Source organism: the organism of the source record quoted next, unplaced genomic scaffold (genome assembly GCF_019419815.1).
Source record: "Pyrus x bretschneideri cultivar Hongxiangsu unplaced genomic scaffold, Pyrus_bretschneideri_v1 Contig131, whole genome shotgun sequence".
Lineage (NCBI taxonomy): Eukaryota > Viridiplantae > Streptophyta > Magnoliopsida > Rosales > Rosaceae > Pyrus > Pyrus x bretschneideri.
The window spans coordinates 293,866-312,529 of record NW_025999426.1 but is presented as its reverse complement, the minus strand read 5'-3'; the positions used below and the strand labels follow the sequence as shown (position 1 = coordinate 312,529).

The 18,664-nt window shown below is 38.0% G+C and overlaps 4 protein-coding genes and 1 pseudogene across 4 annotated transcripts; 3 read left to right on the top strand and 2 right to left on the bottom strand.

Moving 5' to 3' along the window:
• The first annotated feature begins 32 nt into the window (after positions 1 to 32).
• Positions 33 to 1,725, top strand: LOC103944453 (annotated as a pseudogene).
• Positions 1,634 to 4,205, bottom strand: LOC103944401 (superoxide dismutase [Cu-Zn] 2). The gene is made up of 7 exons (XM_009354853.3): positions 4,034 to 4,205; positions 3,859 to 3,963; positions 3,584 to 3,679; positions 3,461 to 3,492; positions 3,161 to 3,236; positions 2,172 to 2,225; positions 1,634 to 1,994 (listed from the first exon to the last, which is right to left on the bottom strand). Exons 1-7 carry the CDS (start codon positions 4,113 to 4,115, stop codon positions 1,966 to 1,968), a joined length of 474 nt encoding a protein of 157 aa, XP_009353128.1. The 5' UTR covers positions 4,116 to 4,205; the 3' UTR covers positions 1,634 to 1,965.
• A 1,076-nt stretch (positions 4,206 to 5,281) lies between these two features.
• Positions 5,282 to 9,342, top strand: LOC103944403 (tubulin alpha-5 chain). Its single transcript, XM_009354854.3, has 5 exons — positions 5,282 to 5,611; positions 6,746 to 6,960; positions 7,041 to 7,240; positions 7,852 to 8,360; positions 8,815 to 9,342. Exons 1-5 carry the CDS (start codon positions 5,499 to 5,501, stop codon positions 9,125 to 9,127), a joined length of 1,350 nt encoding a protein of 449 aa, XP_009353129.1. The 5' UTR covers positions 5,282 to 5,498; the 3' UTR covers positions 9,128 to 9,342.
• A 150-nt stretch (positions 9,343 to 9,492) lies between these two features.
• On the bottom strand, positions 9,493 to 11,739 carry LOC103944455 (ethylene-responsive transcription factor ERN1-like). Its single transcript, XM_009354918.2, has one exon. It carries the CDS (start codon positions 10,796 to 10,798, stop codon positions 9,836 to 9,838), a length of 963 nt encoding a protein of 320 aa, XP_009353193.1. The 5' UTR covers positions 10,799 to 11,739; the 3' UTR covers positions 9,493 to 9,835.
• A 4,527-nt stretch (positions 11,740 to 16,266) lies between these two features.
• On the top strand, positions 16,267 to 18,400 carry LOC103944404. The gene is made up of 5 exons (XM_009354856.3): positions 16,267 to 16,524; positions 16,639 to 16,876; positions 17,553 to 17,874; positions 17,993 to 18,070; positions 18,177 to 18,400. Exons 1-5 carry the CDS (start codon positions 16,509 to 16,511, stop codon positions 18,225 to 18,227), a joined length of 705 nt encoding a protein of 234 aa, XP_009353131.1. The 5' UTR covers positions 16,267 to 16,508; the 3' UTR covers positions 18,228 to 18,400.
• The last annotated feature ends 264 nt before the right edge of the window (positions 18,401 to 18,664 follow it).

Sequence of the window (18,664 nt, the reverse complement as noted above, 5' to 3'; positions counted from 1 at the left end):
TCTCATTTATTCGACTTTCATCACTTGCAAAAATGGTGGAGGTTACAAGTTGTTGCTTTTGCAGATTAGTTGTAGTATTCACGATTCTATACATTTTACACCAGTCCTCAGTTGCTGAGAGTTCATTGGTTTACGACGTTCGAGGTTTTGGAGCTAAACCTAATGGTGTAACGGATTCCACACAAGCGTTTCTCAATGCATGGGGTGCAGCATGTGCCTCCAACGATTCCCACTACGATAAGTGTACCTAAAGCAGGTACTTGCTTCCCTCTGCTATGGTGTTTAAAGGTGACAAATGCAAAAACACTCGCATTACTTTCCGGGTCGATGGAACATTGATGGCTTCCTCTGATTACCCAGTCCTAGGCCGAGATAGCAACTGGCTCAGTTTTGTTCGAGTGACAGGCATCTCCATCGTGGGAGGCACACTTGATGCCAAAGGTACCTCTTTGTGGGCTTGCAAGTTAGCTGGAGGAAGCACCGACTGTCCCAACGGAGCCACGGTTAGTAATTTTACTTTCAGATTTCCAGAGACTCTTTTGTCTTGTTCATTCCTTTTATTAAGAATCAATCGGACTAATGCTGGTCCAACTTATAATTCTCTATTGTTTGCGGTTGGATCGCAGAGTCTGTGATTTACTAACTCGAAAAACATAAGCATCAAGGGATTGACGTCATTGAACAGCCAGATATTCCACATTGTGATAAACGGGTGCCAAGATGTTGAGATTGAAGGCATCACGGTGAATGCCGCCGGAAATAGCCCCAACACTGATGGCATCCACGTCCAATTATCAAGAAGTGTGGCAATCTTCAACACCTCCATCAAAACTGGGGATGATTGTGTCTCCATTGGCCCTGGCACCAAGGACTTGTGGATCGAGCAAATATCATGTGGACCTGGCCATGGCATAAGGTTATATATATCCGTTTTTCTTTAAACGATTTAATTGTTGATATGGTGCCAATAAGATTATGCGTTGATAACCAAATGTATTGATAATTCCAAATGTGTCGATACCAGATCCATCATTATTGTATTGCAATATGCGATAATTAAACCCCTTAGTACGTAGTTAATAAATTGGTGTTGACTTATGCATGCATGCATGTGGTGATCCTTTGCTGTATAGGGAGTTCGGCCAAAGACTTTGAAGAGGAAGGAGTTCAAAACGTGTCGATTAAGAAAGCAGTTTTGAAGGGTACCACAAATGGCTTGAGGATTAAGTCTTGGGCTAGACCTAGCATATTCAAAGGATCCAGTTCCTTGATGCTGTAATGCTTAATGTCAAAAACCCCATTCTAATTGACCAAAATTACTGCCCAGGCAAGGCAACATCGACTGCCCTGTTCAGGTAATAAACGTCCATCGCACATCATGAGTGTAGCCAAATAGGTTTTGTGCATCAAAGTTTGATTCCCTTGAATCTCTTCAACGGTTTTAAGGTTAGATTAATTAGAATATCGCTGGCATAAAAACATCACTTTTTATCCTGATGCAATGTATTACAGGGATCAGGTGTGAGAGTAAGCGACGTATTGTACCGGAACATCAGCAACAGCAGTTGCAATAAAATTTGACTGTAGCCCATCAAATCCATGCAGTGGGTTAAGACTTGAAAGTGACTTTGACTTACCGGAACAAAATGGTTCAATCACATTGTATCAATGTAAATGTAAACACTTCTGGCATTGTTCATCCAGATGCTTGTTTGTAATATTCAAAAACCAAATTAACTAGGCATCTAGTACTTTATCGGAGGATGATTGGAACTAAAAACTAAGAACGAAATGGTTACCAAAGACCCCTAAATTATACTTCTTGTCCCCAAAGTTTCATCTCATATACCCCTAGAATATTATCATAACATGCACAAGGAACGCTGAACACAAAGGAGGAAAAAGAAAGGACTAAACCACATTTATTAGGTTGTTTGCTTTCTGTTCTGTAAGCAATTCTTCTTTTCAAACAGATGACTTAAGGCCAATGATACCTGTCGAAAATCAATATTACCAATATTAGGAAGTGGTGTTGCAGACGAAAAGGGGGAAGGGGAGAAAAAAGAGCGAAAATAGAGGAATGACGAAAAACAGTTTGCCGGACCCTACTGCTGAATTTGATATAAACAATTTGTGAGCAACAGCAAATGGCTAAAGAAGTGAATACATACCACATCCAACTCTTGCTCCTGCGTTCCCAGTAGTCTTGCTAAGTTCATGTCCACCTGTTCAATCAGGGATATATAGACATTGGGTTAAAACATCGATGATATCACTCTTGTGCGGAGATGAATCAGAGATCAACCCACAGCACTGTCATTTGCACTAAAAACGGAATTATGAAATAACGGAAGATGCCAAAAGGTAAAGTCGCCAGTTTTTCTGTTAAAACTTAAGGTCACAATTAAGTCCCAAAAGGTATGCAAGAAAAATTATTTCTCAAGTATGAAGGGCTACTGAGACAACAATTTCTAATTTGAATAACAAAAGGTGGAAGAGATCTTCTTGGAGTGTTCAGTGATTGGCACAAACCTTACAAAAGTGAAAGAAAAATTTCACAGCAAAAGAATAACCATAATTGAGTCTTAATTATCGTGAGATTGTCGTCTCCATGATATAAGCTCAAGAAGATGCTTTGCAAAATCATAAAGCACATTCATGTTTATTACAGTATCTCCAATAGCCTTATAGGGTTAACGACTTCAAAATTAATAATTTTGAAAAACCTTATAAAGTCTCATAAGATTTTAATTCCATGAAAAGAAATTCATTGCAGTTTTGCACTTAGAAAGTGTAGTAAAATCAGTGGCTGGTCAAGTGCCAATTGATACTGATAATTCAGATTCAAAAACTTGAGTGATCAAGTAATATGCACAGTTTCTCTGATGAATTAAAACTTCACCTCTTCCCTTAAAAACAAAAAACAAAGTGATCGTCCATTAGAAGCAAGAAGTGACAAGAAATTTATAATCAAGGGCTAGATGCCTCAAAATCATATTGTGTACCATGTCCAATCCCTTTTGAGCGAAATAATCATGGAATAGGTAAACTTAATGCTTTTGTGACGAATCATCAAAGAAGATACCAAACTTCACAAAGAGGTTGTAGTAGCCTAAACGTGATAAACAAACAATTTGCCAACCAGATTTGACACACTCACCTTTACCAAGATCATCAGGATCAGCGTGCACTACAACTGCTCGCCCAAGAATCGAATTAGGTCCGCTTAGTGGAATCTAAGATTGATATCAAGATATTATAAATTAGAATATGAACAGCAATCCAAGGACATGTGAATTATGAATAATCTTTAGCTGCCGATAAGCCTATGACATGCACATACATGCGCTTCTTCTACCAATTCAATCCTTTATCCATAGAATAAAGTTAAAGAGTATCTAGGCCTACATAGTTCTTCATATTCACATTTCGACTTTTATAAAAGGGAAAGAATTGTTACCTGCCAGTCCTGGAGAGAAACCTCAGCAACTCCTGCAGAGTGAGTGCGAGCGCAACTTTAGTAGAACGCTGAATTTATTACACACAGAAAAGAAAAGCAATACTTTTTCGTAGTTGTTCATACCATCTGGGCCGGCAACAATGTTACCCAAATCGCCGGCGTGACGCTCCTTATCTGAAGGAGCTCCATGCTCCTTCTTCAGTGGATTAAAATGAGGTCCTTAAACATCAAAGATTAAAAATTTGAAAAGTCCAAACCAGAAACCACCCACCAACGAAAACAAAGAGTAGGAATCAAGTAAAACCCATTAAAGAAGCAAGAACCAAGTCCTAGATGCAATGAAAAATTACATTAATAGAAGAATTTAAGCTGAAATTAACAGAGGGAGATAGAGATACCAGTGGAATTGCAACCATTGGAGGTATCACCAAGAGCATGGATATGGAAACCATGAAGGCCAGGAGAGAGGCCACTAATCCTCCCCTGTATGTGTGTAGGCCCTCCTGTTCATCATTCAGTTGATTTCCGGTGAGACAGTAGGAAAAAAGAGAAAGAGAGAGATAAGAGAGAGACCGTTGGATGCCTGAAGGAAATGAAGGGAGCCTCGGACGTTGGAATCTCCGGTGACAAGAGCCACTGCTTTCACACTAGCCATTTGATTTCCTCCCCTGCTTCCGCTGCCCCTTATGCCGCTATTCAATTTTTCAATCTCTCATATCTTTTTTATTTTATTTTATTTTTTTTCAGGCTTTTCAGCTCCCATGCTGCTATCTATGTGATAAAACTAAATGATTGAATTATTAGTTTTTTTTGCAAATGATATATTTTGCTAGATTAGTCACATACGGAATTTAAACACACTTCATCATGTAATAGCTCAACATATTTCTATCACTGTGGTAAAATGTCACTTGCAATTGAATTATTAGTTAAACATTAATTAACATGTTTATATTTGATTGATAATATATCATTTAATTTGTAAATTTAATTTAAAATTCTAACCTCTCTAACATTACCCTTCCACATTATATGCAATTTTAACCATTCAAATTTTTATTATTTCCTGGATAATAAGAAGGTGGATCATCCCAAAAATTAGTGGAAAAGGATCCTCGTCGAATCATTTTCCTAGGAATCCTAATGATCTTATAATCGTATCTGTTCGTTGTATATCGTGTGGTCAGAAATTATTTAAAATTTAAAATTTTAAATGGAGTTTTAACGAAGCACTTCTGGTACTGTTCACTTTTAACGAAAAACCATATTTTTACCTTTCTCTGCTATTATTCACTACATTTTTATTTGTAATTTTTCATTAAAACTAAAGTTTTTTTTGAACTTTTTCATTAGTTTTTCTAATTTAAATTTTAAATATAAATAATACTTATTAAAAACTGATTGCACGATATACGATAAATAAACACAATTACTCAATTTCTAGGATTCTTAAGAAAAGTCCTCGCTAGATCCTTTTCAAGTACTATTACACTAATAATTTGTTGGTGCATGAACCTTCTTTTCCCTACACCTTTTCATAGCACATGATGCGGTCATGAGTCACATCTATGGTATCCATCTAGCACAAGACTGGGCTTAGCCGATTAAGTGAGAATCTCTAAGTTCAATTTTATTATTTTATAATATATAATGTAGAATATTCCAATCTTATGAGTGATGAACTTAATATTAATTTATTCTTCAAAATTTTTACTGTAAATGCTAAATAGATCGTATCAAACAAAAATCATAGAAATAATACAAAGTTTAAATTAGAAAATAGTTTTTGAATTTTGATTTGTTACATATAAGTGAAGGGGTGGGTGCAGATCTAGAACCACTAATTATTTACTTTACCAAAAATAGCTAATAATTGATTATAACTTTTTACCAAAAAACAACCAAACAACCAATAATTTATTCAACAACTAAAAATAAATAATCATTTCAGTGGTTCCTCTGTATTGTTTCTTCTTCTTCCCGTATTTCTTTCCTGTGTTGTTTCTCTGTGCTTGTAATTGGAGAGTGAGAGAGAAAGATGAGGGAGATAATAAGCTTACACATCGGACAGGCAGGGATCCAAGTTGGGAATGCGTGCTGGGAGCTCTACTGCCTTGAACATGGCATTCAGCCTGATGGTATGATGCCCAGGTATGTACATCTCTCTCTCTCTCTCTCTCTCTCACAAACACACACCCCCTGCGTTTCTATGATTTTTTTTTTTTTTAATTTGAATCCATTCCTGTGAAAAACCACTCTTTTTTATTGAAGTATTAGTTTTTGGGTTTTGATATTCAATTCAATATGGAAATTGGGTTTGGGATATTGTTGATGAAATTGGGAATTGGGTCATGTTTATGTTCAACAAATCTAGCAGATCAGAATTGGATTAACTTAAATGCAACATGGTTTCTTGCTACTTCATTCATGAAAACTAAAATGCGGAGAGTTTCGTAATTCACCATAATTTGTGATTGAGATCAATTCTTTTTACCTCCTTTGATCCGTATTATCGTTGCGTTTTCAATTTAGAGGAACCTTGATTGTATTCTGGTGTTAATCGATGAGGAAAAAAAAATTCGCCTTGTAATTTAGCTTCCTGTCTAGATTTGGAATGTTGGATTTTGTCTTTCTTGGAATTTCAGTCATGTTTTGCCTCTTTGTGCTAATATTTTTGCCTCTTCTCTGGTGAGATCAAACTAGCAATCGCGGTGGCTTGATGCAAACTGTCTTGTCATTCAATCTGTTATATGAACATATGCAATGTGCTGATTTCATATTTACTCTTTTCCTTTCTTAATTGAAACTCAGACGCCCTCGTCTGTCGCTAATGTAGAACTATCTGATTTTATTGATACCTTTCCTATGCAATTCCCTACTGGGGAATCAGAATATTTGAATTGGCAAAAATTTCTAGAATTTATGTACCCAAAAAAATCCAAGGTAGTAGGTATGTAACACATTTTACCTCCTCATAGCTTGGTTATGCAAGTTATTTTTCATTCTTTCCAATGCACTTGTATGAACTTGTCTGTGCGTTCACATCTCCCTTTTGTGGGTTCCTGTGCCACGTATATCCATAACTGGTATTTGGCGGGGTTGTGAATAGGAATATAGTTTTGATGTTTAGAACAACTCCTTTTCATTTTGTTTTGTTGTATTTCTTCTTTGATATGTGGACTAGTTCATTGGGTAGTTACTTAGTTACCGCAAAGTTCTTATAATCCCTTGTACCTGTGTATAAGGATGGATTATTAACTTTTAATTGTATTTGTGTGAATGCAGTGACACCTCTGTCGGCGCTGCAACCGATTCTTTTAACACCTTCTTCAGCGAAACTGGTTCTGGAAATCATGTGCCCAGAGCCATATTTGTTGATCTTGAACCGACGGTTATTGATGAAGTCAGGACTGGGACTTACAGACAACTTTTTCATCCCGAGCAACTTATTTCTGGCAAAGAAGATGCTGCGAACAATTTTGCCCGAGGACACTACACAGGTATAATTATGTATATTGCACTGTCCAACTGGCATTTCCATCTATTACTTTAGTTATAACTGGTTTTCTGAATGCTACAGTGGGGAAGGACATTGTGGACCTATGCCTTGACAGGGTAAGAAAATTAGCTGATAATTGCACAGGCCTGCAAGGGTTTTTGGTATTTAACGCTGTTGGTGGTGGCACTGGTTCTGGTTTGGGTTCCTTACTTCTCGAACGATTGTCTCTTGATTATGGAAAGAAGTCAAAGCTCGGTTTCACGATTTATCCTTCTCCTCAGGTACATTACTTAGAAAAGTTCAGGATATGGTAATTGGATAGATCTTAACTGCTAAAACTAGTATTTGTGAACACTTGTCTAACTCGTCTTTCTTCTCTAAATTTTGTATGCTGTACCTGTTTCAATGGTTTACTGCAACAAATTAGTTCTGCTACCTCAACAAGCAAAACTAATATAAGAAGCACAGGAGTAAATCTGATAAAAAAGCTAGTCTAAAATTATAAGAGACATGTTTATTCTTACCAGAAGGGCATCAGAAATGATGGTCAGAAAGATTCTCAGAACCTAGACAAGATGACTTCTTTGAGAATACAAAATTTTTAGTGGCTTGCATTCGGTTAATGTTCACATTTTTTAATATTTTTTTCCATCTGATTCTACTTAATGGTTTTTCAGTTCTTAATGTAAAAATATGCACGCCAAGTCCGAAACTAGATATTACATCTGGAGAGACAACAATAGTGGTGTGCGGAAACTTAGGAAATATTGCTGTTTGAGAATAAAATCTTTTGAAGGTTCTCCTTTTCATCTGCTTCCACATAATAGCTCTCTTAATTTTCTTGAACCATTCATGTGCGACTGTCTACAGAAACTAATCTTAAAATGTGCAGGTCTCCACTGCTGTGGTAGAACCTTATAATAGCGTGCTCTCCACACATTCTCTCCTTGAACATACAGACGTGGCTGTGCTTCTGGACAATGAAGCCATTTATGATATCTGTAGGAGATCTTTAGACATTGAAAGGCCAACCTACACCAACTTGAATCGTTTAATATCCCAAACAATATCTTCTTTGACAACTTCATTGAGGTTTGACGGTGCCATTAATGTGGACATTACGGAGTTTCAAACTAATCTGGTTCCATATCCTCGTATCCACTTTATGCTTTCATCTTATGCCCCTGTAATCTCTGCTGCAAAGGCCTACCATGAGCAACTGTCAGTTCCTGAGATCACAAGTTCTGTATTTGAGCCCTCAAGTATGATGGCCAAGTGTGATCCAAGGCATGGGAAGTACATGGCATGCTGCTTGATGTACCGTGGTGACGTTGTACCGAAGGATGTAAATGCTGCTGTAGCTACCATTAAGACAAAGCGGACAGTTCAGTTTGTGGACTGGTGAGTAGACATTCCATGCATCTAATTTCGTTAAAATATAAGCCTAAATAGTATTCGCACAGAAATTGATGAGATGGACGTTACTTTATTATTGATTTCAGTATTTCAGTCCTTGTAGTTCAAGCAATGGCAATGACGTTTATTTATGGTCATACATGTTAAGCTTAGGCTGTATTAATGCTGACATCTTCTTAGTATATCTCTAACACGTTTGTGGGTTAAAACATGTTTTTGATATCATACTCTCATTGTGATTGTGTATACATTAATTTCGTATGCACTGGTAGTGATATTAATGGTAGGAAACCCTTGTTTGTAGACAAACTGGATTCAAAATAGCCGGCTTAAAAGGAAGGATGCTGGGGTGTTCGTTGCAGATTATTTGACTTCATAAACTATTTTTTTGTTGTCCCTTGTGTTTATCTGAATGGTTGCTCTATATGGATACTTTCAGGTGCCCAACTGGTTTCAAATGCGGTATTAACTACCAGCCCCCGACAGTTGTACCAGGTGGTGATCTTGCCAAGGTGCAACGAGCAGTTTGTATGATAAGCAACAACACTGCAGTAGCTGAGGTCTTCTCCCGAATTGACCATAAATTTGACCTTATGTATTCCAAGCGGGCATTTGTGCATTGGTATGTAGGTGAAGGGATGGAGGAAGGTGAATTCTCAGAAGCCCGTGAGGATCTTGCTGCTCTTGAAAAAGACTATGAGGAAGTTGGGGCGGAAGGCGCTGATGATGAAGAGGAAGGGGAAGATTACTAAACCATAATACGTTGGGATTCCCTTCAGTAGCTATCTGTCTATCCTGCTAGACCTCTCCATTATTTTGTTTCTTATCTAGCTTTGCATTTTTCTTTCGAAAGACATGCACGTTGTGTTTTGGTTCTGCCCTTGTGATGGTTTTGGAAGTACGTTTGTCGTGTATAAGTAATCTACTTTTCATTACTTGGAATGAAATAATGTTGTCTTTGAAACAATTGAGATCTGCCCAAAACTCGAGACCTGTATCTTAGACCTCATGTTAACGAATGGTTGTAAGTGTTAATCGGTTAGTAAGTTAATTCGACAACTCTGTGTAGGTTGTCTCCATAATATGATGTCATGATTTAAACTGTTCATTTTGAGGTTCGCTTTGCTGAACTGGTTTGGACCACAATTTCGGTAACCTTTAATTCTACCACAATTACTCCGCATGGATGAAGGTGAAATTGCCCACAATTTCGTCGTAACGTACATCTCCTCGGAGTTTCTTGTTTTGAGCTGTAGAGAAATTAGGGATGCTTACTTTATAACAAACAAGATATCAATTACATTTGTTGAGGGAGCTAGGAAATACAAATAAATTTCTGATCATCTTAATCTCTAACAGTTTCTCAGTTGACAATTGCAAGAATAATTGAAGAGAGGGAGATCCAACTTCCGTGCATGGCCACCAACAACAAAACCTTCACTTCAACTGATCCTAATTAATTAGCAGAACAAAGAACACAACGGCGGAAGATCCCAGAGCGCCTCGTTAGGATCATGAACTGTTTCCATATACTCTTGCATCCCATTCATTGCATAAAGCGAAGCCGATATCTGTCTCTCCACTTTCAACCTTTCGAAATCCGTCAGCCCCGAATCAGCCTCACCTGCCGTACTAATAGTACTAGTAGTAGTCGTATTACTCTCCGCAGAGGACAAAGCAGCAGCCGCCTGATGTTTCGGAAACTCAAACGCTTGTTGAGCAAACGAGAAGCAGTCAACCCCCGTTTGATATGACACCCATGAAGGAAGGTCGGATTGAGAAGTATTGGAGGAAGAACTCAACTCAAAGTCCTCATTGCAGTTTCTCAAATCCGGTTTGTAGACATTGTCAAACAGTAGAGAATTATCTTGAAACACCTCGCTCGAAAGGGAAGTTGTGTCGCTGCCGCTGCTAGTTGAAGTACAAGTACTACTTTTCCGTACTAGTTGTTTAGACGGAGGCGGCAGATGATCATGATCAGAACTAGCACTAGTAGTAGTGCTAGTACTACTGCTTTGGTGATGTAGTAGTGCTAGTTGTTTAGTGGCTCCTCCTCCTCCTTTTTTCGTGTTGAGTAAATTCCGAATGCGAGAAGCGAGAGGGGAGTCCAAAGATACGTGGGTGATGAAGTTGGTTCGAGCGTTTGAACCGCGAAGAAGGCAGGCAGCTTCATCATAAGAACGGGCAGCCTCCTCCGCGGTCTCAAAGGTTCCGAGCCACATCCTTATTTTTTGAGTAGTGTCTTTGATCTCGGCAACCCATCTTCCCGAAGGCCTCTGTCTCACGCCAACAAACTTGCTTGCTTTGTTGTTGCTTCTACGATTATTATTTCTTCCCTTCCACTTCCCTACTTTGCTGCTGCTTTTTGGAATGCATGCAGCTGCAAAAGAAACTTGCTTCGGCTGTTGGAACTGAAACTCCATTGAAATTACTTTGCATGCAAATTAATTAAGGAGAGAGAAAGCTAGTGTTGGATTTAAGCTAGGGTTTGATTTAAGGAAATGGAAGAAGGGGAGGCACTCTTGTATTAGCTAGCTCTGAATGGTTGCGGGGAGCTCGTCTGCATCTCCTTGTTTGGTTGTGGGAGCGGGACTTATATATTTTAGGGGTTTCTGAGTTTTCTATGAACAAATTGGTTGTTTAGGAGCTTCTCTACGTCCTTTTCTGTTTGTTATCCTATGAGACACATATTTTAAGTTTAATGTAGGGAAAATATGTGTCACAAGAGACTTATTTACTTTTCCATTTATACCCTTTTCTGAATTTCACAACTAAAAGATTATGATTCTTCATCTTATGCACGTTAATAAATTGGGTATGTAGTTTAAGTGTTTTAGAGTGTTAATCATGATACTTGAGTTTTTATATTCAAATCATCCCTCCTACATTATCTCTAATTGTACCCAAAAAAAAAAACAAAAAAAACTCTTACACACAATACTAAGCTGAGCAAACTTTTATGTACAAGAATAAATATTCTTAACTATTTTAACTATAAACTCTCGCTAATATGTCAATATTTGTTGATCATTTTTTCTTAAATACTTTACAATGTTGCTCATTTCTTCTTCACCAAATGTCGCCTATTTACCTCCTAAAAAAATGTTACCTATTTACAAACAAACTAGAAACTAAAGAAAATAAAATGAGGACTTCGAGGACATAACACATAAGAAGAGAGTTTTACCATTTAAGATCCTGTAGGGCACCAAGTCAAGCACTAGACCAAAAAAAGGTCGTCAAGGCACGACAGGCTGCCACTTGGAGGCACCAAAATCATCTTCTAGAGAGTAACAAAAATCAGAGAGAGAGATAGAGAGAGATGGAGAGAGAACGCATCTTGAAATTTAGGTAAAGACATAGTCATATGAAACAACTTGCATCTTCAAATGCGTGGTTCATCGACAAAACTTAAATCACCACACAAAACTTGGGAAAATTCTTCCGGAAGTGCTATGAGCATGAGAGATCTAAATTAGTTTGAATTAATATTTTTATTGTGATTCTGTGAATTCAGATTATCCAATACTCGTTATATTTAATATTACATAACATGGAAGTAAAATACCTAAATTTGTTCACTTCCTCAAACATTATTGATGGATTCTTTCTTTCAATAAACATAGACATACCGTATATGACGGTGATCATCATCACTCTCATCATTAGATATAACATAAGTTAATGTTGAAAAAATGGTCAAAAACTAATTCACATCATACTACTTTTCAAGCAACAAACTCTTAGGTCATGAATTGAATTTATAGAGTTCGATAAGGAAAATAATTTTCACACACTATTCTTATCTCTATGCATACTTATGTTTCTAACTTTTTTTTTTTTTAGAAAGGGAGACAACTGGTGGCAAGCCACGATTATCCACCCCTTCCAGAGGTCGGGAAAACTCACAGAGGCATTTCAGCCTCCCTCTGACTACAAATCTGACTTTCACACCAACAACGGGTTTTGAACCTAAGACCTTCAGTTTTCAAGGTCGAATAAAGCAAACAAAAATCAATGGCCTGTTGTAAACATTAGAGCAGCTCTAGCAGGAGGAGTTGCTGGAGGGACGGGCTGAGGAACAATGGGCTATTGCCCGAGCAAGCGGGCCGTGGATTCGTGATGGGCCGAGCGCCCGATGGCCATCTGATGTGGGCTGACGTCAGGGAGACGTCAGCTGCGTTTTTTTTATTTTTTCTATCAGGCGCGTGGACTTCAAGCGAGCGTGGGTGTGCGTAATCCGACATAAAATCAGACATTGGGGCCCACGGCGCACTCAAAAATCTTACCGTTGGGGAGCCACGTGGCTTCCCCACGGCCATTAGATTACAACGAATATATATTTTGGACCGTTGGATTTCCAACGGTAAAAAAAATAAAAAAACTTCATTTAATACCAGCCGTTAGATCTGAGATCAACTGTCCACGCCTTTAGACTTTAAAAATTAAAAAAGAAGAAGAAAAAACAGTTAAAAAATTCAGAAATGTTACCGTTGTGCCACGTGGCACAATCTAGAGTGTTAGAATTCAAATTGGTTTAAATCCAACGGTATAGATTAATTAGGTGAATAAAAAAAAATGTAAAAAATTATTAAAAATCCAAAAAAAAAAATTGAAAAATTGAAAAAAAATTTGATTTTACTTTTATATAAATACCTTCTCATTATCTTCTACCTTACACCACAATTTCATATCTTCTCAAAGTTTCAATCCAATTTCATATATTGTCTAGTTTCAATCCAATTTCATAGTTTTATATATTTACTTTTCTATGAATTCAACATATATTGTCAAGTTTGAATTCAATTTCATACTTTTATATATTTACTTTTCTATAAATCTAATTTCATATATTGTCAAGTTTCAATCCAATTTCATACTTTCTTAAATACCTATCTTTCTCTCAAAGTTTCAATCCAATTTTTTTCCAAGAAAATGGCTAATGATGTAGGTACGAATTGGACGCCTATTGAAGATGTTACATTGTGTACTAGTTGGGTTGAAGTTACTCATGATCCGATTTCGGGTAATGAGATGCAGTTGAGAGAAATGTGGGGTCTTATTCATACCAATTATGTTGAGAAAATTGCTAGGAAAAGAACCAAAGAATCTTTGTCCAGTCGTTGGAGACTATTGAGCAAATCGTTTAGTACGTAGAGAGACGCACTGGCACAAGCTAGTGCTAATCTTCGAAGTGGGGAAAGTTTAGTGGATCAGGTAACGATATAATTTTTATTTGTTTGTACCATACCCAAATTTACATTACCTACTTTGATTATAATTATTTCTTCTCCCGCATTGTGTAGGAGCTTCAAGCACAAGCTTGGTATAATGTCAACACCACAAACAAAAACAAATCATTCAACCGGTGGGAGTGTTGGAATATTGTCAAAGATTGTCCTAAATTCAAAGTTGTGCCTATCGGTCTAGAAGTGGCCTTTAACAGCACCCCTTTACACTCTATGCCCGATCATGCCTCGTATGATGATGATGAAGATGATGCAGAAGAAGTGCCCGAAACGGGGCCCCCCCCGCCCCCGTTGAACAAGCGTCGGGGTCGACCCGTTTTCCAATTAGACCTTAACAAGGTAAGAAGGCTTCAAAGAGAAAAGGTAATGCTTCCAAGAATGATTATGCAAAGTGTATGGAAGAACTTGCCCGCCAAGGTAAATTTGAGGCTGATGGCAAGAGAGGATGCAAAAGCTGCAGCTATTGAGAAAGAATTTCAAGCTAATGAGAGAGAAAGAGAACTACTTTGGCAAGAAAGGGAACATGTTAGAGAAGAAAGAATGGCTCAACGAGATTGTGACATTACGAATGAGCCTTTAGAAGGGAAGTTTCCCAACTCTAAATATTTTTGGAAGTCGGAGAAAGCGGACGTGGTGCAAAGGAGGCGTGCAAGAGAAGCGAGATCAAGAGGAGCGAGAGCAAGATGAGATGGTCCTAGCACGACAAGAGAATATCATCCTATCACCATAAATTGGTTAGGTGATGATTATCCATTCACGAACCTATATGCAAGCATACGCAATGCAGCAGTAATTTTTTGCTCAGACAGTAGACTCATAGCACCAAAAGCCTCCGGCTTTTGCACAAAGTAAGAATCATGGTTGCAAACAGCGCCCATGATTTTGTTGAACAAATGACGTTCCATTCTAAAACGACGTCTAAAGTACATATCAAGGAATGCACTGTTACAGACAAAATAATCATCCAAGAAATCCTGACCTCGTCGTTGCCTGCTTCTATCAATGTTTACAGCACGGCTAGGCCTGCAGATCTGAGCCACAGCTTGGATGACTCGACGGGAATGTGAAGCTCTTGCCATTCTTGATTCGTTGTCTATCCGTCTACGCTCCTCATCCTCTTCCCTCTCATTTTGGGTCGCCTGGCATTTGAACATTCCTTCTGATTGGTTAAACAATTCTTCCTCTTGCTGATCGATTTTCCACATCATCCTTGAGGAAGAAAAATACATTGTAATGAAGGAAGCAAAAACTATGAATAATGATTGAGATTTAGGTGAATAAGGAAGTAGAAACTATGAATAATGATAGAGATCTTGAGAAAATTGGTATGAGATTTATGAGGATGGATGGTGGATTATATGGAGGATTCAGAAAGGATTAGGTTGTAGATAATGCCACGTGGCATGCTGTCATTCGTTAAAAATCTAGTGGAAATCTATCCTCAAAGATTGTAAACAGATTGTGACATATGGCGCGACGTGATTGGTTCAAAATCTTATCGGAAATCCATCACCAATAATTGTCTTTTCGGATAATGACACGTGGCGCAACGAACGATTAAAAATCTTATCGGAAATCCATCACCAATAATTATCTTTTCAGATAATGACACGTGGCGCAACAAGAACGATTAAAAATTCGAAATCACGAATAAAATTATTTTGAATTAATTTATAAATAAAAAAAATACTAATATTTTATTGCTATTGTCTTTTTGGATAATGACATGTGGCGTAACGAGAACGATTAAAAATCTTATCCGAAATTACAAATAAAATTATTTTGTAAATAAAAAAATATTAATATTTTATTACCAATTGCCAGGGCTATTGAGTGCAGGGGTGGAGATGCAAAAGGCGATTACTGTTTATTAAGGTCAGTTACTGTTCACTAGATGGATAGTATAGTGGATTGCCCTAAGGACAATGGACTACGCTGGAACTACTCTTAATGTTGAAAAAATGGTCAAAAACTAATTCACATCATACTACTTTTCAAGTAACAAACTCTTAGGTCACGAACTGAATTTATAGAGTTCGATAAGGAAAATAATTTTGACACACTATTCTTATCTCCATGCATACTTATGTTTCTAACAATTTTTTTTTATTTTTAAAGAGGGACATCTGGTGACAAGCTACGGTTATCCACTATTTTCGAAGGTCGGGAAGACTCACAGAGGTATTTCAACCTCTTTCTGACTACAAATCTGACTTTCAAACCAACAACGGATTTCGAACCTAAAACCTTCAGTTTTCAGGGTCAAATAAAGCAAACAAAAATCAATGGCCTGTTGTAAACATTAGCGTGTAGAAAAATAAAAAGAGTGCAGAAATATTATTTGAAGATGAATTGTGACTAGGAGAAGGTCGAGCAATTAGTAAAAGCCCACTCATTGTCACCAGAGTGGCCATCTACTCCCTTGAAGGGCGGACGGGGACATCGGTGCATTTTCAGTTGGGTTCGACTCGACTCTCATGCTAAACCCATAAGCAAATGTGCAAATCCAATTTCATTTTGGGCTCCAAAATCAGGGACCCAAAATCCTTATGCATCGAACCGTTGATGTTGAATCTAACGGTTGAAGTAATCTTCAGTTGTTTTGATTGTCCGGCCGAGGCAAAGGATAAAACGAGAAATGCAAGAGAGAGAAAGAGGAGGACAGAGAAACAACAGACAGGAAAGGAAGAACAAGAAGAACAAGAAGAAATAATTCACAAAAACTTGAGAGGAGAAAAACAGAGAGCAACACCAGAACAACAGCAAAGACGGAGGAGGCGGAGAAGCGAGATTTACAGAAGAAGAATCTCCATCTCCATCTCCATCTGGGCTTTCATCGTCTTGGTGAAATTTGCTGGAAAATCCTCAAAGTTCTGTAATTTACATGGAAACATCTCATCGTAAGCTTCCTTCAACTGTTACAATTTTGATTTTTCACTTCTGGGTTTCATTTGGGAAGATGCAAGTTTTTATTTTTATTTTTATATATTTAATTTCTGAATTTATTTTTGCAGGTATGGAGACGGAGGAAGAGAGGAATAATCAGAGAGCTTCAGAACCAGAGTTTTTCCTGCAGTGGGGGAACAGAAAGCGGCTCAGATGTGTGAGAGTCAAGGGCTCGGAAATCTCAGCCGAGAGATTCAAATTCAATGGTGGCATGTGCAGGACAATCACATCGTCTCGGATTCATCGCTTTGCGGTCTCCACTTCCGGAAAAGACAACTCTGGTTTTCAATCCAATCGCCTCACCAGGTCAGAAAATTTCACATGATTTCTCTGGCTCACGCCTACCTCCTGTGTGGTTTTACGAGAAACTAAAGGAAAAGAAATAAGCAGAGATATGAGCCCATTTTCTTTTGTTATGTGCTCGTTTTTACATGGATTTTCTTTTGTGGTATTATTTGGATCCCAAGTATTACTGTATTAATATAATTCCTCAACCTTTTCTCCGACGAATCGAAGGGAAGTGAGTTATTTTCCGGAGAAACGGAATTGATAACAGAAGGGAAGTGATTTCTGCACACCCGTTTTCTCCTTGCACACCCCTGCCTTTGGATTGAACAGATGAAATGAGAATCAGGCGACATGAGTGTACACCTGGTGTGTAGAAGGAGAAAATGGGTGCACGCAAATCATTTCTCTAACAGAAAAAATATATTTTTTGGACAGAGAGAAAAGATCAGTTTAAAAGGTTTCAATTTTATTGGATTTAATATATAAGGAGTTTTGCAATTAAGAATCAATCGGAACACGACAAGTGGAGCCGTTGTCGAGCAGTTCAGGGTTTTTTGGTTCTCTAATTGAGCTTTTGAAGTGTTTTGTAATGAAACTTGTAGTTGGCAACCTGTTTTTTTATTTTTTTTTATTTTTTATTTTTTATTTCTAATTTACTAAATTTAGTTTGTGGGTCTGTTTGGTTTGGCTACAGGAATTCTGACGGGGCTCTGCTCCGGTGTAGCGCAGGTGAGAACCGAAAGTCATCTTCACCGGAGAAGGAGGAAAGGTACTACACCAGAAGAGGATCTGTGGGTGTGGATGAGAGTTGTAATGGGAATGGGAATGGGCATGGGAATGGGAATGGGAAGGTTATGATGGACGGAAACAATGTTGAGGACCGGGGGCTTGTTTGGCCAAAGCTGTACATCACTTTGTCGAGCAAAGAGAAAGAAGAGGACTTTTTGGCCATGAAGGGTTGTAAACTTCCCCAAAGACCGAAGAAAAGGGCCAAACTCATCCAAAGAAGCTTACTTGTAAGTCCTCTTGTCAGTTTCTCTGCTAATTCATAGATATGAAAGTGGATTTTATTTTCCTTGTGTGGCTATGCTGGTTCAATTTTAGCTTCTGATACCGATTTTGGTTGGTTTGTAGTTGGTGAGTCCCGGTGCATGGCTGACTGATATGTGCCAAGAGAGATATGAAGTTAGGGAGAAGAAAAGTACTAAGAAGGTAGTTGAACTGGAATTATCTCATAATTTGCTGCCTCATTTTTCTTTATTTTTGTGGGGTATTCGTATTCGTATTCTGATATTTGGTTGATGTTTGAATGATCCAGAGATCAAGAGGATTGAAGGCTATGGGGAGCCTGGAAACCGAGTCGGAGTGATGGGTTGTTGAAGCAGAAGACTGTTTTCTTTGTTTTGTTTAGAAGATGAATGTGAAATGTATGTGGAGTGGTTAGGCTTTTGTTAAGAGTAAAAGGGGTTATCGTAAATTACTAAATTATGTGTTGTATACTACTGTGAGCGATGCATCAATCAATTCTTTTTTCGTTGGTCAGATTCTTGGATGGTGATTTATACTATCAGCTGTGGATTATTTTTATGGTCACAAATAGTATATGGTCAAATGTATTGTGTAAATACGGAGAGATTTTTCGGGAAGGGGCTTCTGTGTCGCGAATTGAATGCAGGGGGTCCTCGGAATGTATTTGTGGCACCGGAATCCTTACCCTAGAATTTCTCGAGTCCTAAATATGGGGGGACTACCCCTGCAATGCGACACACTAGGTGGATACAGGACAAAGCCCTGGGTTTCTAAGTT